This window comes from Colletes gigas, unplaced genomic scaffold (genome assembly GCF_013123115.1).
Source record: "Colletes gigas isolate AHSC1104 unplaced genomic scaffold, ASM1312311v1 Colletes_gigas_Sc00006, whole genome shotgun sequence".
Classification (NCBI taxonomy): Eukaryota; Metazoa; Arthropoda; class Insecta; order Hymenoptera; family Colletidae; genus Colletes; species Colletes gigas.
The window spans coordinates 7183085-7209750 of NW_025106635.1; the positions used below are offsets into that span (position 1 = coordinate 7183085).

Genomic DNA, 26666 nt, shown 5'->3' on the forward strand with positions numbered 1-26666 from the left:
TGTAAATGAAACAATCCATCATTAAAATTAGTTCGACGTACGTAGATCACAGAGTGATGTACGTTCGCTTTTTGTGCATGATATACGCGATGATCGTCCACAAAGCGACGCCCCAAATCGCTTCGATCAAACGGAGAGCTCGGCTCTCCATGTTCCCGGCGCTCCAATGGAAGGGGAAAATTTGGTAGCACAGCATGTGGCCCACGTACAGCAATAACGCGTTCATCCCTACAAGGAATCGAACCTAAGAATTATCAGGTTGCTGTTTGACCGTGTCTATGACACTGGTTAGTTGCAAGCATTTTTAGGTACCAAAAAATGTCCACTTTAAAATTAGCGTACCAGGGATTCGAAAAGGGCCGCCGTTCCAGACTTTAACGACGTCCACGAGTAAGTAACACGCCGTCAGGAATGCTAGAGAGAAGGACGTCGTCACCAGCACGAAGGACAGCGACCTAAAAAATTCAATGAATCGTCAAATGTTGCGATATCGTGCAAATAAACGTTTTCCGACCGCGTACCATAAGTGTTTGTTGACTGGAATGACGTTGGCGAAGTGGAGGCCGCAGCCTATGCAACCGAAAAACGCGGCCCACACCAGCCACCTGACAACACGTTCTTTCCAGTCCTTGTACGTCGTCATAATTATGCCAGCGTGTAGACCGAGGAACACTTGAAACGTTGTCGTAAGCGTACCTTGACACACGAAGCACGTTCGATTGTAAATTGTCGCGTGAACACCGTGACGACGGCAAATACTCGATTTGATATCAGAAAGCGCCGTATACCCAGAATTCCTTCCGGATCGAACGGGCCAAAGTTATAAACCGTCGACGAGTAGTGCAAGTGAGATTCTTTCATTATTGTTCTGTCGATGTAACCAGCCGCGCCACCGACGCAGTCAAAATGCTTCCCATCGTCGTGGAGACCGCCGGGCCCGAAGTATCCGCTAACAATAATTCGTTTAATGGCATCGCGATCAGGCGATGGTTGTTCATCGTATTATACGTACATACGTGGGGCATCCAGGAACGTCCAGGCAGAACGTCAGGGCGCAATGAACGACCACGATGACGGCCATCGCGCACCATTGGGGTAGCAGCAGCAGCAAATCTTGCACTTCGCGGAACATCGGCGACTGTGGACGAAAAGTCTCGTTCAATTCGACGATCGTTACTTACGGAATGGCATACGTACGTTTAGCTGTACCTTCTTTGATCGTTTGGACGTGAAGCAGAGGTACGTCGAAGCGACGATCAAATACGTTACGCCGAGACGTTGGAGAACACCGAATATGCGAATGGTTTCCAGCTGAGGGCCAGTGCTCGCCGTGTTCAGTGATACACCGATCAAGAATAGAAGTATGCTCCTCTGTGGACAATATGAAATTTAAAACGGGGCAAATTTTGTTTATTAACGATCGTTAATCACCTTAACGATCCCGTACAGTATAACGCGTCTCGACGTTACGCGTTTCATCTGACTAGTTAGAGCTATGGGGATGCAAACTCCCATAATCCATATGAAACAAGGGAACAGCAAGTCACCCAGAAGCAAGCCATTCCAAGTCGCGTGGCCCAGAGTCTTGTAACCGCCGGATCCATCGTTGACGAATATCATTAACAGAGTGCTCACGCTGCGAATACAAAAAAAAAAATGGTGCGTTAGAAGATTACAAATACTTTCGAAACGAACGTATTTTTTAAAGACTGTACCCTCGAACTGTATCAATAGCTTTCACTCGACGCTTCGAGGGTTGCTTCGTCGCGTCGTCCGCCTGACGTTTTATGTACTTCTTCCTACACGCGTGCCATAACGATTTCAGGCTGGACAGACCGAACAGGACCAGCACCAATACTCCAAGAATGACGAGAAGCTCTGAAAAGGATCACGTTTCAATTTCGTCTAACGTCTTTGGTTAGAATAAATTACGAAAATCTTACCCGTATAGGGGTAGGTCGACCCGTTCAGGACACTCACGTCGCAGCCTCCATTTTGTATCGACAACTCGTACACACCAAATTGTCCGAAATTCGGGGTCAGTTCGCAAATCACGTTACTGAAACATGGAATATTCTTAGTACACTATGTTTGATCCTGTGAATAAGTATTTCACGCTACAAAAGTCCGGGGGTGAACAGCGAAGGTTATACTATATTTTTTCGAATTTTGTTTCAAGTCGATGTGGTGGCTAGTTCCAGAGATCTAAGGGTTCGAAACGTTTGTTTACGTTTCGTTGCAGCGCTCGCGAGTTCATTGATCCCGCGCACGCGCGCGCGCGCGTAAATAGTAAACAGTGCGCTGTAAATCCTTGGGAAACACTACGAAACTGGGTCACGACAGTCATCTTCGTGGGGTAGGTCAGCACGAGTCACATAAGACAAAGAGACACGACGCATACATCCTTTACATAAATTACGATATCTCGAAAACAGGGAATTGGATCGACATAATCCGAAAACCATTTTAAAGGGGAGGCTTTGCTGTTTCTAACGATGGCTTAACCCCTTTCCGTGCCATTTAGCTCGACGAAATTCGGGCCCAGACCAGACTGATGTTAAACTGCTTTGTACCAGAGATTACAACAATTGTGACCAACTCTTGTGGCGTACGTATATGTTTATGTTTGGGCCGAAATCTTCATGATGAGACAGACTCGTTAAAGTAATGAAAGGGGTCAATAATTAATAAGACACTAATAATTTCGAAGCTGCACGTGTTCGAAGTTCAACTATTTTTAATGCGCGTTGTTAGACTGTCTAAAACAGTAGAAACTGAAGATTCCAAAGAAACTCAAATCGACAATAGAAATCAGTAAAAATAATCAATTGCATACAATTTTATGCGAGCTTACGTATACCTTGTGTTTTTGGCGGATACATATTCGCTGGGATCCTCAGCGTCCAAGATCCTCAATGTCGTGGATCTAACCGTATCGATCGTTACGCTGGAACTCGAATTCGCTACGATTCGTCTGATCCTAGTGTACGGGCACTGCAACAAATTAATCGATCATTCGCGGAATATTGAGAATACTATCGTGCAGGTATAACTAAAAAAAAAAAGTGATGCAAAAGCATGCGTGGAACTTACCGCGGCGCAGTCAGATGATAGCAAGTAGAGCCACGCGTTCCGTGTTCGATCGTCGGCTCGTAGTTGCAAGCAAGCCTCGTCGAATTTCAGACTCTCGCGATCGCAGACCAGCTCGCCCATCGTCGCGGCGTCTGCGAGCAGATTAAACGCGAGGATCGAAATAGCGAAGCTTCGAAGCTCGCGACGAAACTGTTCGAAAGTCGCGCGACGATTCCCGCTGCCTCGCCGGAACACTTAACACGCATCCTTAATTTGAGCGGAATCTTTGCACCTGCCGGAGTGCAACGGTTCGGGGGAAAGTAGAACGCTAAAAGTCTAATTTGCGCCGCGCGTTGTGTCCCGACCGCCACGGTATCGACCCTTTCACGCGCGTCTGGCTCCGATTTCCAATTCGAAACGCAATTTTGCAATCTTCCAACAAGAACGTTAGGAATTCCTCGCGGATGCGCGAAAAAGGTCACCCCGGTAACAGTATCTCGACGCAAGAATCGAAAAGCGAATAAAATTTTTCGGCAATGATAATGGAATGGAAAACTAAAGGCAGTTTTATTTTCTTTTTTTTTATTTTATTTTTCGGAAAAACGAAGAGTCTGGTGAGCCGTACCTGATGCTGTCCTCAAATTCCGACGACACTCGAGTAACTTTGATCACGCGTACCGGGCGATCTAAACGAACGGTATCTATCTTTCGATCGGCTATTATATCTTGGGTCAGATATGTGTTACGATACGCGACAGCTTCTCGACGTTCGCGAGGCTGGCTTGGAATCGCCGCGAATCACGTGGGTGCATCGACTGACATTTCACCTGGCATTCAACAGGTGAGATTTTACCTGGCCGCTCAATGCCGCGCGGACTGTGTCAATACCGGTCGACGCAGCTTTCTTTTCGACAACCTTGAACCGCATTTATCAAGAGGGAACTCCGATATAACAGGCTCAAAAAAACAATTTTTTTTTTTCACCTTTTGCATCGATTACAAAGTACCAAAGATACAGGATGGTCGGTAACTGCTGGTGCAAGCGAAAAGGTGGTGATTTCGCATGAAAAAATAAGTCTAAAATATAGAATAAAAATTTTTCAGTGTCATGGAATTGTCTATTATCTTAAACTTAAACTGCAATAATAACCATCCAGACAATCATCTATAGCGAGATCCGCTGTAACAAGACATAGTTAAGTGCACGTGTACCTGGCGAAAATTCAAAGTCGATTTTCTCGAAAACAAAGCCTCGCATGAAACATTTTTATACTATATTTTAGACTTATTTTTTCATGTGCCGCCAGTTACCAAACACCCTGTATATTCCGAAAGTAATGACGATGAAGTTTATAGCCCGTTTAGCGAGACCCGTTAGAAACGACGGGCATAAGGTCGTGGACCGATTTGAGCATCGACTAGCCTTTTCCAAACGTATCAAAAATCGTCTGTTGCAAGAGAAGAATCAAATTATAAAAAGCTAAACCTCCCTTTTCTCTAGACGAAGCAACAATGATTATGAGAATTTTGTTATCAAAGTGGGTCACGATCGAACGCGACCACAGAAGCGGAAGTCATTACAAACGTAATTGGTAACGACAGGTGTTCGAAGTTTCTTTATTTCGAAGCTAATTAAAATACTTTGACATATACAATATAGAGTAATGATTCGGATAAATAAGTGCCATTAAACGTATAAGGGCTGTACCAAATCGTGAAACACATTCGACGTGTGTAATCCGAAGATAGGTATGGATAAATATTTCAAAATCTACAATTTTTTATATCGATCTATCGCTGGATCAATCGAGACGATAACAATCGGTGTTGAAAAAGCTCCAGTGTCACGTGTAGAAAAGTTTCTCTCGAAGCGAGTTTATCGTCGCCTCGTATTATCCGTACGCAACATTGTAATTTATAAATAAGAGACACGCGTTACAGGCTGATCGTATAGAAATGTTCTCCTGTTCAATGTTGTATCTATACGTATAAAACTTTATCGTTCGCGATGGCATGTGCTATTTTCCTGCTTAACGAAGGTCACTTATTACAACTTCACAAATTAAAATTAAATGTCTCTGGTTACTTCCTCTCCGCGACTTTCATTCTACTAATTTCAACGGCGAAACAACGTATGCATCGCAAACTATCTCGTTTCCTTTTGTCGCTTATACATACATCTAATAACGTGCATTTCTTTTTATGACAATAGTAATAGGTGCCATACAGAGTGCCCCAGTAATCATAATACAAACGGGTATAGCCATTCTTTGAAAATCTTCAAGTCCAGATTTAAAGAATTTCGATGCAAGTCGGAACCTGGACCGTGGAAGCCTGAAATATTTTAAACTAACATTAACAAAGATCATATTCCACCTATCTCAGAAGTTGTCACAGCATAACTTCTCAGACGATACTGATCCACGTACATTCAACGTTTGTTTTTCGATTCGTTTTTTGCATAATGGGCCACCCGAATTATCGTTTGCCGATTACTGAAATGCCCTGCATATTGCATCGAAGAAAATATCCTTAAAGTAAATCGAGGCAAATTTTTGATAACATCGGTATTTTTACATTACGAATCTCGGATACAAATATTGCGAACTTGCTTGCTTTCCATCGCGGAAACACACAAATTTGTTTTAATTTAAGCGTCACTGCGATCAATCTAGACCTTGAAAATTGAATCTGTTCATTGAACCTCGAAACAATTTGTCCTCTTTTTTTTTTTTATCTAAAAAAATGCTTGCAATAATTTAATTTCCTTTTTTTTATAATATCAATCATTTTAGCTTATCTTTTCGTGCAATTTATATATTTCTATATTATGCGATTAATATTTAAGTTCAATGAGTTATCTAAACTTTCTCATCGTCTACGACATTTTCATGTATAAGCAGCTTCAATGTCGCAACATTAGATGTCATCGATACCATTGTATCAACGTTAGTGTAGAAATTTATCGTCACAAAATTTTCAATCAGTGGCATAAGCAACATGGCAAGAATCGATGTGTATTTTACCATCCAAACTGCACAGGGGTATTCGTAAATCATGGGAAATACTTCAAAATCACATTTACCTCTAATTACGCTCCTCAGTAGATTCTATTTTCTCGTGTAACGATAGGAAATAAACAATTTAATCTAATATTATATGTAAATTAATAAACGTGTAGTTCCTGTACCGTAAAATTACATCCTTCGGTCTAATCAACTAGAAATTATACGTTATTTCGGTTAAATTAAATATCAATAATTCATATTTCATGCTCAGATTCCCCATACACGCTATTACAATTAATTCTGTATCAAATAATTTACAATTTGAGTATGGAACAGCTCAAACGACCTATGTGAAAGTTCATAACAGACCAAGGACTAGTATAATTTACAAATTTGGATGCGAAGAAACATAATATAGTCCCTATATTATATTTGATACTCTTCATTCCATCCAACAGCAACTACACACGTGTAAATACAATATACACCTATCTACAATAGAATTCTATTAAATTACATAGTGCCGCTATGCTCCTTGCATTGTTTCTATCTTTTTACACGAGGGCATATCGATATTTTTAGCTTTCTGAAATAAATCTTGATCTCCAAAGTTCCTTGCTTTCCACATCATTGTTTCCTCTGAACAATAAAAAATGTATGTTTAAGATCTAGAAATATATTACCCTATTTTAGAAAATTTAAAAAAATAATAAAAATACTTACTATAAGTTTTCTCTCTATAACATGCATGTCTTAAATTATGCAGATAGTCTTCTTCAACAGAAATTTCTAGTCTTCTTAAGCTGCCTTGATATTCAGTGTGAAAGTTTTCTTTAACATAGTATGGCACCTTTAATCCTTGAGTAGTTCTCATTAAAGAATATTTTCTGTTCACGGATTAAAATACGCATGTAATTATTTAATTAAAATTAATTTATTCATCAATATTTATCATAAGTGCTCGTAATAAATTATTAAGACACTCACGTGTTAGAATGTAAACTATATACAGGATCTGAGATGAAGAAACTGCTCATCATGGTCAACAATATTAATAACAAAACAGGCAACATCTGAAGGAATGTAGTATATCCGTTTGCTTGCTACAAAAATTACAATTCTTTTACTAACATTCGAACTGATATTCGATATTAAATATACCTAATTAAACATTGTCTCAATTTTTATACCTGAGAATGAGCATGCTGAGCTTGTACATCTTGTTGTCTCATCCATCTTCCACCTGGACGTCTCATATAAAATTCCTGTTGCGGGAATCCTCCGCCAAAGAATATATTAAACAATTCTTCTGCCGTAATATCAGCTGCACAAAATTACATTATTAATAAACATTAATGAGTATGTATGTCATAACATATTCCTAACAGAGAATTATATATAGATAGATAGATAGATAGATTTATTTCCTGCTTCCCCTTAGGGTTACACTTCCTCCCCACCTTACATTTCCATCTCTCCCTTAACCTAACTTATCCTACTTATCCTACTTATTCTACTCTTACTCTACTCCTCACTGCCCTTACATCCTCCCCCCACCCGCTTTTCCCCTCTCTCTCATTTCCTTTCGCCGCACGCTCTTATCCTAATCCTACGCTACTCGCTCTCTCTCTCTCTCCCCCTCCAGTCTCTGAGAACTTCCCTCCGCTCGTCCCAAAACCACATCATCCCATCCACCATAACCTTTCCATAGCACACTCTCACTCTCCTTCCCTTCCCCTCCTCCTCCTCTCCCTCCACGACAAATCATCCTCCACCCTCTCCTTCCTTCCCCTCAACCTCCCTTTGCACCTCATGACCTCCCTCTTTGCCTCCTTTGAATCCAAATTCGCCACAAATAAAAAATTATATATATGTTAATAATACTTTCAAATCCTCTTGTGTAGTTATAATGCGAGTGATTTTGACGTCCATGAACATTCTGCATCCTTTCCTCTTCAGGACCATACATGTCATATTGTTTCCTCTTTTCCACATCAGTAAGAATAGCAACAGCATTGCCAATAGCTGTACATAATATATATTATATATAGTATGAAACATGCATTGTCAGTACAACATTTTAACAAACCGCATTTACCTTTGAAAGCTTCAGCAGCACCCGGAGCTTTATTTTTATCTGGATGTAACTGAAGTGCTAGCTTTTTATATGCCTTCTTTATATCACTATCAGTTGCTTCTTTAGTAACATTCAAAATTTCGTAATAATCTTTGCATTTCTTAATTCTATAATCAAAGTAATTCATTTATCCTAATATTTCTGTTATAAAAAACAATCTACATATATGATTTTTCGTAGTATAAATATTAATAATAACAGACAATATTACATGTACATTTATTTACATTATGGGTACTTGTTTAGCTGCATTGATAAGTATATAATACAATTATAAAAATACAATTATAAAAATACAATTATCCGGAAAAGATTTATTCCATTCGCACGTTTTAATATCTTCGTTTAAAAAACTTTAATACATCATAAGATTTATTTGACACGTGTACCTTTTAACGTGTTCAAGTTGTTCCTTTGTATAATCAGTGGAAGCTTGAACATGCGAAGCTTCCTTAGGTGCTGTATGACGTTTTCTAACAGTAGGTTCAGGCTCAGACTTTTGATTTTGTTTCAAAAGCATTGCCACTTTTGCTAACACATCTGTGAATATAAGTCAGTTACGTCAAGGAATTTTGAATTTAACAAAACTATCCAAATTCGTATTTTCTATTCATTTGTACCCATTTTTTTTTTTTCGAACGAATTTAAAAAATGCACGACTCAACAATGAAAGCATGTGCAAGTAAAATAATTTAATTTTCGTACAATTACAGAGGTCATATCGTTAAAAATGTCCAATCGTAAACTTTAAAATGGTTTCTTAAAAAGTTAACAACGCTGCATAAGCTGAAACTTTATTAAACGTACATGACAACGACGGAAATACGTTGTAAAACAACGATGCCGAAAGATTTATGGCTAGATATACGTACATAGAACAAAGGATGGATAACAATCAATTAATGTGTTACGCACAAACACTGACGTGGATTTTCTGTTAGCTTACCTTCAGACCTCATCGTTGGATAAAGTTTTTGTGCTTTACGTACAAATTTTTCGGCCTCCTCGTATTTTTTCTCGCGGAGATATCGTTCAGCAAGTTCCATGCACCGTTCTGCCTCATCTTTATTACTGTCCATAATTTGTTATGGGAAACTGAACGAAAGTTAATCTCAACGTGATGACAGAGCAAATAGTAAATAAATTCGACCACTTTACTAATTCTCCGCCATTGCAATTTAATGAATTCTGTCACGAACAAACCACTAAGCAGTGCATTCTACTACTCGTATTTTTAAGTCACAAAGCGTCATGGCACACCAACATCATTTGGACTCGCCACCAGAAGGCTACGATAAACAGTCAATTCTCGCAAGTTCAATCGTACTGAACTAGAGAGTGTTAAATTACAGGTTAAACATCGAGATATTTCGAGATATCGATCGATATCGATATCGCACCGGTACTTGTGATAGGTAAATTTTTAATAGTAAAAAATGTACAAATTTGTCGAAAAAAATTGTTACGTGATCATATCTTTTTTTCTTATTCATTTATTTTTTTTTTTACATATATTTAAGTAATCGGTTCTGAAGAATAAATAAAACGAACTTAACCTAAAACAGCATGATGTGATTAAATTTCTAAATGAAATAAAGCCTAAAATTACTTATTACTTTGAGTACTTACAAAATATGTAATTAAATAACAGTTGTCCATTTTATATACAATTAATAGCAACAATTTGTTGATAATCTAGCACAGTTTTTATAAAAATAAGTTGACCATCATGATTTATAAACTACATTAAAATGAAGTAACGTAAAATGAGTTACATTACAATATCGCTTGAAATAACATTATTTTTATATAAAAAATGAACTATTTATAATTAAATTTGTGCTTCCGTACTGTACTCCACCAGTCTATTTGAAAAAAAAATTAAAACTTTAAAAGCTTTGATACAAGAGACTATAAAAGTATTGTTTAAATATACCTTTGTTTTTTTATTGGTTCATTGATCTCTTTGTCTTCATTATACTGTAAGAGCAAAGTACGATTAATCTGAAAGAATATTTGATTAAAGATAGTGCTAATATTAAAAATTTACTATTGATGTTGATTATCAACTTACATTAGTATTATCTTTGTTTTGACAATTTTCTGGATTACAACTACAGTTGGAACAAGCAATTTTATTCTTAAAACATAAGCAAATACGTGTAGAACATTTTGTTTTACAACCACATTTTATATCCCCCTCCACCGATCGTTTTCGTATCGTGTGATCAAGCGAAGTGTTTTTGGCTGTGTTCTAGAAATAAATAATCTCAAGATCGTGCTGTCTGTTCTTTATAATGCAAAATCGTATCTGCTAATGTTTATTTATTTCTTATTAATTACCTGAAGTTTTTGAATGCGATTATAAAATGGTGTGTGTACCCAATCTGGATCTTTATCAGGATCATCGATAATACTGTCATCTGACATAGGGCACGTATTTTCATCAATTATTTCCGTAACTCTCATCGTTTGCCGTTTGACTTTAGGTTTCACTACTGTATTCGTACCCTTGATTTCACTTAAAACCTGTAAGAACAAAAAGAATGTACATAAAATTTTCGGTACAAGTACTGTTAATGTAATTAAAGAAGCCTATTTAACCGTGAGCTCTAGATGTTGGCATTTTTCTTTGTAATGTTTTAATTCCTCTTTTAATTTGTCGATTTCCTCGTTTTCAAGTTGCTTAATGCAATTTGTATTCGCAATTGCGAACTGTTGCGAAGCACATGTTTCCGTCCCCTTTGCTCGTATTTCTTCATACTTTTCCTAAAATTGCGTTTAGTATTGAATACATTACAAGGCTTAAAGTTTCAGATTAATATAAATCAAACATAATTTAAATAGCATACCAAAAGATCCTTGTACTCAAATTCCTTTACACACTGTTTTCTCCTATTTTCTGCTGTATGTTTAAATAATATTTTAAGGGCAGTTTTTGCATCATCTATTGTATGTATCTGTTGCCATCTCGAATGTTTTCTATTTTCTAAACAAATAAATACATATAAAGATATATATTTAAGTGATATGTTTCATATAAGATACTCTTACCTTGATCTGACTCAACAATTTTCTGTTGAAGATCAGTAATTTGTGTATTACGCAAATCTAGAAATTCAATAATTTCGGAAATCTTTTCCTCATTTGTATCGCTACTATTTCGCAATTTATCTAGCACACGTGTCAACGACGCTCTATCTTGCATTAAATTTTCGAGCGAGTATTCAGCATCAACAGTACTCTCCAATATGTGCAACTCTTGAATGAGCCAATTTTTAATCTTATTTGATTTATTGTTCATATTTTCCCTTCTTATTGCTGCTCTTTTCTGTAAATCAAGAGCTTCCTACAAGAAAAAAGAAATTAATTCTAAATCATTGGAATAATAATTTTTTTAATAATTTACTACCTTCAATCTTTTGTTGACAGCAAAAGCTTCTTCCATTTTTCTTTTAAACACTGTTTCCTGTTTACTATGCCACATTTTTAAACGAGTCATTTCATTGGTTTTCTTTAAATTCTGATCTTTTAATCTATTCAGTTCTTTCTCTTTAGATTCCTTCCATTTTGCAAATTTATCAGATTCAGTACGCATTTGTTTAATTAATTGTACCCTAGTTTTCTTTAGCAATTGCATTCCATTTGATAAATTTTTTATTTGTTGATCTTGTTTCTCTTTGATTTTTACTATTCTATCTTGCTCGGAAACTTTGCGCCTCAATTCTCCTATTTTCTTTTCCAACTCTTGTACCTTTTTCCGCCGACTTTCTGCCAGCCTATAAATATACAATTTAAATTAAATAACAACTCATATATTATCTCAAAATACCATATCCGGGGATAAAATGTAAATCAATCAGTTTGGAAAGTCTAAAGAATAATAAATAACTTACTTTGAACTAACACTATTTGCTTGAACACTTTGCAGCGCTTGTACAAGTTCATCCCTTTCCGTTTGAAGCGTTTTTATTTCTTGTTCCATTTCTTGTCTTTCTTTGGAATAATCCATCATTTGAGAAGAGTCTTTTAACAACTGGCACATAAGACTTTCCTTAATAGCCAGTTCCTTATTTATGTTTTGTACTTCATTATTCCTTTTGACTTGAAGCAAAGTATGCTCTTCGTGTTTTTTATCGAAATCGTCTAAACTGTCTGGATTTTCAGAACTTGTGTCATTTACAGATGTATGTTTCGAGTCCTCATCACTGTCCATTGTAAATGTTTTTGAAGTAACAGATATTCCACAATTTATGAGCTCCTCCGATGTCTTTTCCTGATCTTTCTGTATATCTATTAGAAAATATATATATTTGGACAAATTTTATTTTAAGCTATACCGAGTTACGTTACTTACCAAGAATTTGTACATATATAGCTTCTAATTTTGTACGGTGTTCAGTATGTGTATCAGGATTTTTATCAAAATTATCTAAAAGTTCTTTACAGTTTTCTAATATTTTCAGCATATCTGTCTGAATTTTTTCTCTAGCTTGTTCCGCTAGTTCGGCTCTTTCGTGCATAACTACGACTTCTATCAGATTTGCATGTAGCTTTTCTGTTAAATCTCTTATTTTTTGTCGCAAACACTTATTATTTTCTTCAAGCTGTTTATGCTCAAGCGGACAAGACATTCCGATTTCTTGACCTACCAAAGCAAGTTTCAATTCTTGCACCACTTTATTCAACCTATTAATTTCTAAAACTTGTGGATCTTGATTTATCACAGGTTTATTTTTTATTTTCCGTGCTCTATCCGCGTAACGCAGTGTACTTAGAGTTTCGTCTAAATTATAATCTGCAAACATTTCATAAATAGCATGAGTTATTTTAAAAACTATTATTAAAAGTAGTAATATTTATACTTCGTTTTCATAAACACCTGCTGGACTGACACATGCTATCATAAGCGTCATGGAATTGCCTCCAAGAGAATCTTGTAATAATCGCGTAAGTTTGCTATCTCGATAACCAATGTAAGATGTAGGGCTAGCATCGCCTAATTGAGATATAACATTTCCTAATGCTAACAGTCCTTTATTTATATTGACACCTTCCTTAAATCTTTCACCGGTTGCTTGTGTTTTTTTACTACGTTCAGACCCAGCTAAATCTACTAGATGGAACTTGGCTGTTGTTGCTGTATTACTGACGTATATTGAAGAGGAAAAATATATCTTTAAAGCATTTCATAAATATATAACAATAATTTTAATATTACTTTGCAGTCATTGAATAAATAACTCACGGATCATCTTTTTTGCATTGATGTATACACAACGTAAATATTGCATGACTACGACTACTCTGAGCATTCATTGCTGTAGCACCAGTTGCACGGCCTAGAGATCCTCGTACTAAGCATTGTAATGTTTCTTTTGCATTCATCACTTCCTTCTCTACAATTCCAGCAACTTTTATATGTTTTCCATCATCTCTAATATCAACAATAGACTGACTACGTTCTTTGTCAGTTAAAAGATCGTACAATTGTTCTTGATATAGCTCCATAAATGAAACCGTAACTCTGAAACTCCAGTTTTCTTTCATTGAAATTATATCAAATATATCGTGTATTGCTCGTGGTATAACACCCATATCTTCTGTTTCGTCATAATTGGTGCCCATTGAATGGGTTTTACCACTTCCTGTTTGACCATAAGCTAATATAGTTACATTGTAGCCTACAAAAAAATAAATAATTGTATTATGAATCTTATTAAAAAATTTAATTACACCGCTTGATACAATTAGACATTTTCATATAATCTTACCCTGAAAAATATTCTTTACCATATCTTTAATAGCTACATCATAAAAGGTTTCTTGACCAATATCAGGAGGAAAGACATAATTAAATGTAAAAGCTTTATCTGTATTACGTATAATTACTTGTGGTTCATCAGGGACAACATTTAAACATGTTCGACATCCCTTTTGAACTTCAGTTTTCACTAATGGACGGATACGCACAGCAACACGAACTGTATCTTCATTCATCTGAAATAAGAAAAACGTTATAATAAAAATTATTTCTTATTATTACTGCTATCGTACTCGTAGTGTTTGTTTAAAACAAGACGTATCAGCTTGAGTGGTAAGTCATAAAAGCGGTCCTATTGTTACAGTGTTTGACTCTGCCTGTTGAAAACGATAGCAAGGGTTTATGCTCAGAATGGCAAACACCGCAACAATAGAACCACTTTTATAACTTACCACTCAAGCCGAGACGTCTTTGTTGAAAATCAGTAAATTTCTAAGTGTTATATCTTGAAAACTAATAAAAAACCGGGTAAAAAGCTTAATAAATTCATCTTGAAAAGCACTATCGCATAATTCAAAGAAATTTAAATTAATAACATAAACAAAATTTTCGTTTACGTCAAAATAGAGATCCGATTTTATCCTACAATTTACATATAAACAATTTTTTCGTATCATCAATAGTTATTGAAATATCAACACCCTGTACAAGAATACAAAAATTGTATAATTTCATTAAAGAAGCATTGTAAATACTTACTTTCGGTCTGTTTGATGTATGATAATTAATAAAATCTACAGTAAGTATACTTTTCTATAAAAGAAAATAACAAGAAATAAAACATTTCGAGGCAGTATTACGACTTTATGCGAGGGAACAAATTTGTAACCGTTACGTGCATTTCAAATTTGTTCTGACGAATAAAAGATAACTATAGTAGACAGGAGACTGTTCAGATTTTCGTAAAACACTTTACAGCGACGTGAGTGTATTTTCATAGAACTAAATAAAAAAGAAATTTGATTTCTATGTTATTTTTTCATACAGTATTTGTAACTTGATTAATGCCACTGCTCAAATATAATCATGATATCTATTAAAAATAAATTAATACGACTTTGCCTTTCCTAACTATAACAAAATACATATACAATTGCGTATAGTAAAATAATTAAACTACTAGTAAGGAGACTTTTCATGTAATAAAATACAATTATTTTTTATTAACAAATTATAGATTATATATTTAGATGAAAAATATGATAATTTGTTCGTGTTAATGGCTCGTCCGGTAGGATATGTCGGAATCTGGCCTTTTTTAATACAGCACATACTATCAATGTGGCGTACTATACCTCTGTTTCTACATAAATATTCGTCTTTTACAGTGTAATATTGATTAACAGTAATTTGATGAAATTTTCAAATATTTATAAGAACTTTAAATAAATATAAGTATGTATATGTTTAATATGTTTAATTCTATAGATCGTGTGTAACATTAATATTATCTTCTAATGCAATGGTTATGTTTTAATATTTATTAGTTTTCTAAAGCTCAAATTTTTGTCACAATCCGAACAATTTTTATCAATCTATCAATTCTATAAATATAATATATATGTTTGACTTAATGTATGTTTTTCACAGAAAATGCAGTGCATAAAACAATATGTACGCTTTGTATTAAGTAAACCATTTAGTATAAATAACTTAAATTGTTCATCCAATATATTGAAATCATCGTACGCTATTCCATCTTCTAATATACATGGATCTCCTATATTAGATGGCAGAAATTCTGACGAAGAACAGAGCAAATTTCTTAAATATAATGAAATTATTTTTCCTCCACAAAAAGAAGGTGAAGAAAAACGACCTGGTGTGAGTATTTATTATTATAAGAGCTATTATACCTTTTCCTCTATTCATTATGACCCTATAAATAATAATACTTTTGCATATTTATCAGTATGTATGTCACATGAAAAAGAACATAAAGTACAGTCAACTAAAACTATGGTATATTGCTTGCTTTGTGAGAGGTATGTCTGTAGATGAAGCTGTTAAACAATTAAGTTTTATGACCAAAAAAGGTGCAGCTATCGTAAAAGAAATTATATTAGAGGCACAACAGATGGCTGTAGATGAGCATAATATTGAATTTAAGAGTAACTTATGGGTTGGTAAGTATATTAATAACCATATTAAATGTTTCCATAACTGTATATTTATATTTTTTTCTAGCTGAATCTTTTGCAACAAAAAACAAGGTGATAAAAGGAATGCGTCGTCATGCCAGAGGTCGTATTGGAGAAATACGTTACAAATATAGTAATTATTACGTACGTTTAGAAGAAGGAAAACCACCGAAACATTATTATGCACCAGAACCTAAAGATGGCGAAGAATTACTACAAGATTGGTTGGATAAAATGCGTCGTCGTAAAGTGCACAATTCACTGTAATCTATAATATGTATAAAAATAAACCAAAAAACTCAATCAACATGCAACATTTATTCTATTACTTTTGTTTTGTTTAAAAAATAGGTTCAGCTATATTTAACTACACATACTAAATCGTAATAGCATACGCCACAATTGGTGGCAAAGTTGGTCACACGGTCATACTTATAACAGTTAAAACCAAGTTTGCATATTAAGGTTTAAATTTATTTAAGAATGAATGCTTAATATACATTAATGCAAAATTGAAGCAAACATAAACTAAAATTAATTTACAGCTTCAATTTTGTTCTCCTCCAATGACGCCTCTTTGCATTGTACCTGAAAGAAACAAAATTGTATGAATTGCGGTCGAATAACCATTAAATTTGAAATTCAATTTACAATTTCAATTAAAGAAACACTTTGAAAATAATGTAAATTTTATGGACAGAAATAATAGAAGTAACTTAAATAAAACGTCATAATAATCCTTACCGAATAGTATTGCCAGTGCGCATTCTAACCCATTGCGGGATTGGCCTGTTTTGCTTCAACTTTTTAGCAAGCTTTCGCTTGATAATGAACGTTTTGTGAGCCGACTGAAACAAATCACAAAATTTATAAGTACTCATGGACTCACTTTCTATAAATTATTTTATTACACCTAATAGGATGGCGTGAAATGTATCAGATTTTCAATCATAACCTAACATTACCATTTCCCTTTGTCCTGCCTCCACACACGAAATGAACGTTTATTCAACTACGCATATATGCATGAAAGATGGAAGCACAGGTTGACAACTTGTGGCCGCCAGTCGGAACGTTGGCGCATCTCGGCCATCACCGTGATGCCCCTGGTGGACAGACAGCGAATTAATGGGGTTTTCCCAAAATCGAGTGACCACTCTAGCTACAATAAGGTAGCTTACACAACGCGCGCGGAAGAGTACGAGGGGGCACGTTGTTGATTTACGTTTAGTTACATGTGTTAACATTTTTGTGAGAAATAAAGGAATATATACCAAATATTCATCCACCTCGTCCTGAACATTATTGTGTGTATAGCCGTAGACGCTATAAACTTTTGCGATGGAAAGTTTCCATTGGAAACATTAGGATGGAGTTTTCAAAAGAAAATCACTAGCGTTTGATAACTCGAAGCGTTCCGTAAAGACGTACTTAACCAACACTAGTGATTTTTCCTTGTAGATATTAATTATTTAGATAATTAAGTCAATGAACCAATAACAAATTCTCTATTTCACCTACTAAAATCCTATTCGTATTAGTATCGTTTTACTCACAAAAAATTCTCATATGAAACCTTTAACCTTTCAAATCTCCCCATGTCAATAATGTATATTATATAAATAATAGTTATAAATATCCATATAAAAAACCATAATAAAGAATTTGGAAAAACGTGGTTTCGCTATCTAGCGACAAAATAGAAATTGTTACGTATACTCTCTGGATAGTAGACTTCCGCTTAACCGGCCCCATATAAGACCGGATATCCGGTCGATTAATCCGAAAATACATACCAATTATTAAAATAAAAATGCATAAATATATCGTTAATGTTTACGATTCACATTTATATATACATATATATGCTTAGAAACAATATGTTTGAGCAAGAAATAGTGGTTCTTGTAACAGATTTTAAATCTTGAATAAAAAAGTTTTTAATTAATTATGCAATATTACCTAACATGCACTTGAAATTATTGACAAATTGTATACACGAACGTAATATAATACGAAACACTTTATGAATCTCTTTAGTCACATAGTGAAGAACCATAATCATGGGGCGATTCCATCCCACTAATGTATACGAAGAATCTCGATTTTTCTTCGGCGTGATAAAACTTTTAGGTAATACGTCATATGGCAAAATTTCCTTCGTGATAATCATATTCATCAAAATACTCAACGTGTTAAATATAATTAGTAAATAAGAACTTCTAATAAGTATTTCTAAACTCCGTCTTTTCTTTTTAGGATTATACCCCATTAAATTCTACAAAATTCGATATCTGAACTACTTGTATGTAGTTATATTGCTAACATTTTATTACGCCCTACATGCGTGTGTAAACCGTTACGCGGTTTCTATACTGGAACTTGTCAGTAGCATAAATTCCATCGTCAAAATCCGAAAAATTCGATATTACACGAACGTCATTTTATTACCTGTTATCATGATTTCAAGTATATATTATAGCACAAAAATGAAAACAATTCATGAGCAAATAGATAGCGTTGATAAAAGTGTAAAATACTTGAACATGGAGATCGATCATGCATTGTGCATGAAAAACGATATCATCCAAATCACAACTATAATGTTCGTCGTAATACTTTTCAATTTATTGGATTATTATGGATTTATAATTAATGCTGGAAATTATATATACGTTATTATGTGGATATTGGACCGAATACCAGATTTCATCAATACAATCGTAATATGTTCGTTTGCAGTATTGATAAATAAAATAAAATTCAGATTTGAACAAATAAACTCGATCTTAAATGCCATTACGAACGGAAAGAGTTCCGTTTCGATTAGTGAATCGTCTGATGTAGATACTGGTTAGTTTTCAATACGTAAAATTATTGATAAATTCCTGTATATATAAACAGATTACTTAAATTAACGTTCAGTTTGCAGAGTGAAATTAGTAAAACTGCTCAAATTAAATCTATGCAAAACAGTGTCTCTCGTAAACGAAGTATATATATTTCAATTCAAAATTTTATCGATGCTGTACATTACGTACATATGTCTGCATATAAATGTTATCTACATTTACTGTGACAGTAAAATATATGCGGTTGATGTGATTTTGAGCGTTTCATGGGGCGTCCTTGATATAATAAAGCTCGTCTACATAATTCATTTATATCGTATACTAACGATACAGGTAATTTTCTACAAATCATTTCTACGTAATTCGATTATTTTTTTTAATGACATATTGTTTTTACAGTATACTTGAATAAACACAATAGGGTATTGTACCTGACAATTAGCATTGACGTTGATAAAAAATGATGTAACTTGAAATATAGTTTTGATAATTAGAATAGTAGAAACATTAATGCTGTCCTTTTAAACCATGCGGCGATGAAGGTACCAACTGATTAACCGTAAAGTTACAACGTACACTTTCTTTTACAGTGAAGTAAATATTTTAGTTTTTGTAAACTTCATTTAAGGAATAAATATACAATGTAACAAAACATATCCGTGTCTTCGTTTAAATTTTCCTTTGACAATGATCTAATTTTTATTATGACGTGTCTCGTCAACGTGCATCAAGCGCATGCGCAATGCCACCTTACGTGGCATCGGCAGCAGTCACTATTGCAGCGAAATACATTTTCTTCATTTTATTGTAAACATTTGTGGAAATATTAACTTTTGTTATGATTCAAATATATTTAACGACACAACGTAAGTAATTGATATTTCACGAGTATTCTATAAAATTCTTGTTCGTGTGGTTTGTTCGTTTGTATTACTGCATGCAAAATGGCTTATATTCTCTTTTACTATTGTAAAGCAACAACTTTTAATGATTATTCACAGTATAGGATTAATGGTTTCCAATAACTAATGCATAAATTCTGTACGTAATCATCATCTGATGTAACACATTTGAACTATAAAGTTAATTTTGTATAGGTTATCTTCCTTCTGTCAATACGTAGCATATTTTGAACGTCTGTTTCCAAATTACAAATTTATGAACCTTCTAGTAATCTTGTTGTTTTTTATTTTTATGCGATTTTAGTATTTACAATAAATGAATGCATTTGGTTAAATATATATATGTATATATATATATATAAATTTCTTGTATTCTATATACAATCTGTTAACACTATTTTAAATATTGTATGCTTAATATTATTTTATAAATATATCAAATTGTAAATATATTCTATTTCTTTAACATTTATATTATTTTTATATAAATACATAAATGTATGTATTTAATTAATATAAAAATTATTGTAAATGCTAGAAAACTATACCTCATTTTTTAAAGTAATTTTATATAAATAAATAATTTTTATTAGAAAAATGACATTTGTTAAAATAACTAATGAAGTGTAATGAATATTGATAAAATGAAATTCTTTGTCATTTTTCCTTAGAATAAAATATGAATCCCCAATATATACAACAGCAGCAACAGGCACAACAACAACCAGGCTATTATCCTGGTCCTCCAACTTCATCTCCCTATGAGGAATTAAATTCTAATCTTCCATCAAATGTTGTAAAGAGACCCCCAATGAATTCACAAGCATATACATCTCAAAAACCAATGCAAGGACCTCCTCTTACTAATTTACATCAACCTGCAGCCCCATATTATATGAATCATATACAACCACAAGGTAATAAACTACTTTTTATTTTTATTTGTTGAAACACTTTTATTGTTATACAATTATAATATTTGTATTTTTCAGTAAATACTCAATATGAATTATCAACAAATAGCCCACATATGGTGTCACCTCTAACAAGTCAAAACAGTATAGTTAATCAAATGACAAACATGTCTTTGGGGGATCAACAAAGACCATTGTCTGGGGTAATTAAAATTAAATTAAATAACAGTAATAATATCAATATTATTCACTGTTATTTGTATGGTGTATTAACTTACATTGTATATTTGTTAATATATAGCAAAACTATCCACCACCACCATTACCTGGCAAAAGTAGCCCAACAGTATCTACACTATCAAATGTCAATGGATTTAACAGTGCATTAGATGCAACACCATCAGGTAGTGATTAGTATAAAAAACAGTAATTAAATGGTGAAATTCACAACATATGTATTACATATATTTCTACTGTAACAGGACCTAGTGGGCAAACTGATCCTGGTGGACAATCTGGACCATCTATTTCTGGACAGGATATTCAACAACAAACGACAACTTCAACAAATATTTCTACAGCTCACTCTGGTCTTCCATTCTCTGGACATTCTACAGGAACTACTTCTGGACAATATTACCCTGGACAAACTTTATCATCTGAACATGGATTCAATGCAGGATTATCTTCACAGAGTCAATCCGGTTTGGGAAATGTTACTGATACATCTGCACAGTCAAAATTTACCAGACCACCACCAACAGGACAAAAATCTACTGTTTCACCATTGCCAGGACAACATAATTTGTCTACTTTACCATTACAAGGACAGCAGAATCTGTCTAATTTACCATTACAAGGACAGCAGAATCTGACTAATTTACCATTACAAGGACAGCAGAATTTGTCTAATTTACCATTACAAGGACAGCAGAATCTGTCTAATTCACCATTACAAGGACAACAGAATGTGTCAAATTCGCCTTTACCTGGACAACAAAGTCTTTCTAGTTCATTAATGCCAGGACAACCACATATATCCGGGCCCCAGATGTCTAAGCAAAATTTACCAGGTCCACCCTTACAAGGACAGTCAAATATATCTGGTCCTCCACTTCCAAGACCACCTTTACAGGGACAACAGTATCCTCCACTACAGGGACAGCAGAAACCTGGACATTCCTATCCAGAATCAACAAATATGGCTGCATCTAATTTGCATTGTCAATCAAATCTATCTGGTCCTCCATTAATGGGTCAACAAAATATACCTCCACCTCCAATGCCTGGTCAACAAAACGTTAATGTACCTCCAACAACAAATCAACAGAGTTTTAATAGACCACCGTTAGTAGGACAACAAAATGTATCTGGTCAGCAAGTACACCCTCCATTACCTGGTCAACCTGTAGGACAAATGATAAATTCAGCCATGAATGTAGCACAATCGGGCCAGAAACAGTACACGACTGGACCTCCGATGCAGAGACAAAATATGGGAAATCCATTAGTGGTTAATCGTAATCCACCCGGTACGATGCCTAACTACCAACAAGCAGGATATCAAGGCTATAATAATGTATGTTTATAGAAATAATTTTAATGTAGTTTTAAAACAATTGAAAATTATTAAAGTTGTGCTAGGAATCTCCTGTTGCATTACATAGTTTTATTTACTACAGGACATGTACAATACTCAAAGAGGTACATATCAAGGTGGACAACTTGGAGCACCAGCTGGATATCAACCTGGTATTCAACCACAGCAAGCTAGACATTTGGATCCTGAACTGATGCCAAGCCCAGTAAGAAATCCGACTAAAGATTAGTATGATCTTGCTGTGTATTGATAGTTCAAACTAATTTTAAATACAATTACTTATGAAGATCCAAGTAATGCAAGAAGACCAATGTGTCAGAGGTGGCGTATTTATAACAAATCAAAGAGGATTGGTTCCACCATTGGTAACTACCACATTTGTAACCCAAGATCAAGGAAATGCATCTCCCAGATATATCAGATCTACTATGTACACTGTTCCTACCACATCAGATATTATAAAACAAGTAAATTGAACATTGAGTATATGAGATTATTAATTTAATTTCACGTAATCTGTATAATAATTTGTATTCCCAGACGCATGTTCCGTTTGGTCTAATAGTAAGTCCAATGGCCCGTGTAGCGGAAGGCGAATACGAACCGCCTATTGTAGATATGGGGGAAATTGGTCCAGTTCGTTGTGTACGGTGCAAAGCATATATGAGTCCATTTATGCAATTTATTGACGCGGGTAGAAAGTTCCAGTGTATGTTTTGTAAAGCGACAACAGAAGGTAAAAAATTAATTTTTGTTCAACAAATAGAAACTATTTTCCAATTTCACGATTGACGTAAACGCGCATGATTTTTCAGTGAGATCAAATTTTAACTTACGGCAATATTTCCTCTCTGTTATAGTCAATAACAGCCGATATTGCAATCAAAAGTTTTGTTACATAGCATAATAATTATTACTTGTTTTTCTTAATTTAGTACCAGCAGAGTACTTTCAACATTTAGATCATACCAGCCAACGTATGGATCGTTACGAAAGACCAGAATTAATGCTAGGAACATACGAATATATTGCTACAAAAGATTATTGTAGAGTAAGAAACAGATTTAAAAACTTGAACAGTTTTTAGTCTAATAGTTAATTAGTCGTATTATTTTCATTTTGAAATTTCATTTCTAGAACAATACTTATCCGAAACCACCAGCTATTGTGTTCGTAATCGATGTATCATACAACACAGTTAAGTCTGGGTTAGTCAGTCTACTCTGTGCGGAAATGAAATCAATTTTGCGGCACCTACCCGTTGACGCTGGTCAAATGAAAACAAACATGAAAGTGGGATTTATAACATACAATAATACGGTACACTTTTACAACATTAACTCCTGCCTTGCTCAACCACAAATGATGGTTGTGGGAGATATACAAGATGTATTTATGCCACTTCTTGACGGATTTTTATGCGACATTGAAGAAAGCGAAGCAGTTATTGACAGTTTAATGACACAAATTCCAGCCATGTTCGCAGATACTCGCGAAACAGAAACAATTCTTGCGCCTGCAATACGAGCTGGATTAGAAGCACTGACGGTATATTTTATATGTTTAAAGCAAACAGAATTGTTTAAAACGAATCCAATAATCATTTCAAACTTTAATAATTAGACTTCAGACTGTGCTGGAAAATTAATGGTTTTCCACTCCTCTTTACCAATTGCTGAAGCCCCCGGTAAATTAAAAAATCGTGATGATAGAGTTGTACTTGGAACGGAGAAAGAAAAAACCGTGTTAGGTAAATTCTTCATATAGTGTCATGTATAAGTAGGGATTTTTAATTATCTGTAATACAATATTAACTTCCTATTTTAGCCCCACAAAATAACGTTTACAATAACTTAGGACAAGAATGCGTAGGTGCTGGATGTTCTGTAGATCTGTTTATTTTCAACAATTCGTACGTGGACATTGCAACAATAGGCCAAATTGCTAGACTAACCGGTGGAGAAGTTTATAAATATACTTATTTCCAGGTGATAAATATTGATGTTACATATTGCAACACATAAGCGGGAAATAAATATCATTTATAATTTTTTCATTTTTTAGGCTGACGTAGATGGCGATCGTTTAATTTCAGACGTTATTAATAACATTAGTAGACCGATTGCATTTGATGCTATTATGCGTGTACGTACATCTACTGGTGTTCGAGCAACTGATTTCTTCGGACATTTCTTTATGTCAAATACAACAGATATGGAATTAGCTAGTATAGATTGCAATAAGGTAGTATTATTTATAATAGGAATTTTGCACGTTATATTATTTTTACGATACGGTTCGATTAAACCGTACAGCATTCCCAGTGGCCGTAGATACAACAAATTTTTTAATTAAATATTTCAGGCTATTGCTGTAGAAGTGAAGCACGATGATAAACTGACAGATGATGAAGGTGTATATATTCAAGCAGCATTGTTATATACTTCTTGCAGCGGAATCAGAAGATTGCGCATCATTAATCTTAGTTTAAAAACTTCGTCTCAGATAGCTGAATTATACCGAGTGTGTGACCTAGATGCTATTATAAATTACTTCTCTAAACTAAGTAAGATTTAATCCATTAGTATTTATTAAGAAACTGACATTCACTGAGAATCATAAATTTTGAATTGATAATGGTTTAGGTGTTTTCAAACTGATCGAATCAACTCCAAAAACTGTAAAGGATAATTTAGTCGCAAGATGCGCAAATATGCTGGCTGCATATCGCAAACATTGTGCTTCTCCATCTAACGCTGGTCAATTAATATTACCAGAGTGCATGAAGCTACTTCCACTTTACATCAACTCGTTATTAAAAAGCGACGCATTATCTGGAGGTATAGTTACTTATTTATATTCCATTTACTCAGTATCTGATATCTTACGTTTATGACGTTAAGTGACGCCATCGATACAGTAAAAATAATACTATAACTTAATTTTGTAGGTGCTGATATGACTATTGATAGTAGATCTTTTGTTATGCAAGCAGTTGCAACAATGCCTATCTCAATATCAGTTGTGTATATTTATCCGAGATTACTTTCTTTACACGATATCGATCCACAAGATACAGAGTTACCCCAAATGTTACGCTGTTCTATTGACAAATTCGCCGATGACGGCGCATATTTACTTGGTAAACATATCATTCGCAGCTTCTCTATTTCTCAAAGCTTTCCCGTATATTAATTTTGTATTTTGTGATCTTTTAGAAAACAGTATCCATATGTTCCTTTGGCTAGGCCTGGCACTTTCTCCACAATGGGTACAAGCAGTGTTCGGAGTTTTATCGGTAGTTCAAGTCGACACAGATTCTAAAGCACTGCCAGTATTAGATACTCAACTGAACAAACGGATAACAGAGATTATTAATCGCGTACGCATGGAGAGACATCGTTGCATGAGGGTAAGCAAATGTTAAGATATAAGTTAAAATAAAAGTTTAATTATAATCATATTCTATTGAATCTTTGCAGTTAACAATAGTAAGACAGCGAGAAAAACTTGAAATGGTATTGCGTCGCTTTTTGGTTGAAGATAGAGGACATGACGGAAGTCCTAGTTACGTTGACTTCCTTTGCCATATGCACAAAGAAATAAGAACACTTCTTAGCCAATAAATCTTAAAGCAATCAGTTGCCTTCTGTTGGAATCTTAGCTTGCTACGTGTCTGTGACTGTTGCCACGTTATTTCAAAGATCGGATAGATTATCAAATGAAATTCATTCGAAGCTCAATGGGAATCATAAATGCATTCGTGTGCACTTTAAAAGAAAAAAAAGAAGGAAAGAAAGAAAGAATGTAAAGTAAAACTAACGTACATTTATAACATAATACCTATCAAAGGCCGATGAACTTTATGAAATAACCAATCATTCCGCGGATAAATGAGAGATGGCCCATAATTGTAAAAGAAAACATCCAAATATATTCACTCACACAGTGATTTATACACGAATAATTGTAAACGTAAAATTGTATTATTACTTTTTATTTTAACTAGTTCATTAATGTTATTATATTAAATTAAATAATAGAAATGTATTAAATCATTATAAATTTATATATTAAAACAACATTTTGTGTTAATTGAATAGTACTTCCGCAACAAAAGCTATATTTTAATGTTATGGTATGTCCTTTGTAAACTCGATACTGTTTCACGTTCGAATGCACGTGAAACGGCCGAACGATAATTTTTAACTATACT

The 26666-nt window shown here is 34.3% G+C and overlaps 7 protein-coding genes across 10 annotated transcripts; 3 read left to right on the forward strand and 4 right to left on the reverse strand.

Annotated features, from left to right (window-relative positions):
• Positions 1-46: 46 nt before the first annotated feature.
• On the reverse strand, positions 47-3213 carry LOC122395831 (heparan-alpha-glucosaminide N-acetyltransferase-like). The gene is made up of 11 exons (XM_043393721.1): positions 3094-3213; positions 2861-2994; positions 1944-2059; positions 1716-1878; positions 1432-1636; positions 1198-1371; positions 1017-1138; positions 789-949; positions 522-696; positions 343-455; positions 47-228 (listed from the first exon to the last, which is right to left on the reverse strand). Exons 1-11 carry the CDS (start codon positions 3211-3213, stop codon positions 47-49), a joined length of 1665 nt encoding a protein of 554 aa, XP_043249656.1.
• Positions 3214-4667: 1454 nt separating this feature from the next.
• On the reverse strand, positions 4668-9439 carry LOC122395502 (dnaJ homolog subfamily B member 12). Of its 3 annotated transcripts, none has more exons than XR_006258980.1 (9): positions 9164-9439; positions 8607-8757; positions 8179-8324; positions 7965-8105; positions 7271-7404; positions 7068-7183; positions 6804-6967; positions 5502-6719; positions 4668-5406 (listed from the first exon to the last, which is right to left on the reverse strand). XR_006258980.1 is itself a non-coding variant. In XM_043393113.1 (9 exons), the coding sequence occupies exons 1-8, from the start codon at positions 9294-9296 to the stop codon at positions 6607-6609; spliced, it is 1098 nt and encodes a 365-aa protein (XP_043249048.1). In that variant the 5' UTR covers positions 9297-9439; the 3' UTR covers positions 4668-5406; positions 6598-6606. The 3 variants fall into 3 exon arrangements, 2 of the variants coding, with proteins under 2 accessions (XP_043249048.1, XP_043249047.1); XM_043393113.1 differs by having other exon boundaries at positions 6598-6719; XM_043393112.1 differs by having other exon boundaries at positions 4668-6719.
• Positions 9440-9466: 27 nt separating this feature from the next.
• On the reverse strand, positions 9467-14874 carry LOC122395897 (chromosome-associated kinesin KIF4-like). The gene is made up of 14 exons (XM_043393810.1): positions 14741-14874; positions 13992-14217; positions 13466-13901; positions 13100-13365; positions 12575-13015; positions 12114-12510; positions 11630-11996; positions 11272-11566; positions 11070-11206; positions 10822-10986; positions 10561-10746; positions 10292-10471; positions 10154-10221; positions 9467-9548 (listed from the first exon to the last, which is right to left on the reverse strand). The coding sequence occupies exons 2-14, from the start codon at positions 14215-14217 to the stop codon at positions 9467-9469; spliced, it is 3246 nt and encodes a 1081-aa protein (XP_043249745.1). The 5' UTR covers positions 14741-14874.
• Positions 14875-15315: 441 nt separating this feature from the next.
• Positions 15316-16588, forward strand: LOC122395557 (39S ribosomal protein L22, mitochondrial). The gene is made up of 4 exons (XM_043393221.1): positions 15316-15436; positions 15632-15865; positions 15954-16167; positions 16229-16588. The coding sequence occupies exons 2-4, from the start codon at positions 15635-15637 to the stop codon at positions 16447-16449; spliced, it is 666 nt and encodes a 221-aa protein (XP_043249156.1). The 5' UTR covers positions 15316-15436; positions 15632-15634; the 3' UTR covers positions 16450-16588.
• Positions 16589-16634: 46 nt separating this feature from the next.
• LOC122395558 (60S ribosomal protein L39) lies at positions 16635-17256 on the reverse strand. Its single transcript, XM_043393222.1, has 3 exons — positions 17148-17256; positions 16927-17030; positions 16635-16770 (listed from the first exon to the last, which is right to left on the reverse strand). The coding sequence occupies exons 1-3, from the start codon at positions 17148-17150 to the stop codon at positions 16722-16724; spliced, it is 156 nt and encodes a 51-aa protein (XP_043249157.1). The 5' UTR covers positions 17151-17256; the 3' UTR covers positions 16635-16721.
• Positions 17257-18245: 989 nt separating this feature from the next.
• LOC122395898 (gustatory receptor for bitter taste 66a-like) lies at positions 18246-19442 on the forward strand. Its single transcript, XM_043393811.1, has 4 exons — positions 18246-18315; positions 18442-19035; positions 19108-19367; positions 19434-19442. Exons 1-4 carry the CDS (start codon positions 18246-18248, stop codon positions 19440-19442), a joined length of 933 nt encoding a protein of 310 aa, XP_043249746.1.
• Positions 19443-19776: 334 nt separating this feature from the next.
• On the forward strand, positions 19777-26268 carry LOC122395555 (protein transport protein Sec24C). Of its 2 annotated transcripts, XM_043393220.1 has the most exons (20): positions 19777-19900; positions 20608-20853; positions 20929-21053; positions 21152-21254; positions 21333-21789; positions 21862-22036; positions 22121-22429; positions 22533-22655; positions 22738-22917; positions 22991-23186; positions 23386-23501; positions 23588-23998; positions 24074-24200; positions 24278-24438; positions 24515-24694; positions 24815-25016; positions 25096-25290; positions 25401-25592; positions 25669-25862; positions 25933-26268. In XM_043393220.1, the coding sequence occupies exons 2-20, from the start codon at positions 20616-20618 to the stop codon at positions 26074-26076; spliced, it is 3828 nt and encodes a 1275-aa protein (XP_043249155.1). In that variant the 5' UTR covers positions 19777-19900; positions 20608-20615; the 3' UTR covers positions 26077-26268. The 2 variants fall into 2 exon arrangements, with proteins under 2 accessions (XP_043249155.1, XP_043249154.1); XM_043393219.1 differs by having other exon boundaries at positions 21333-22429.
• The last annotated feature ends 398 nt before the right edge of the window (positions 26269-26666 follow it).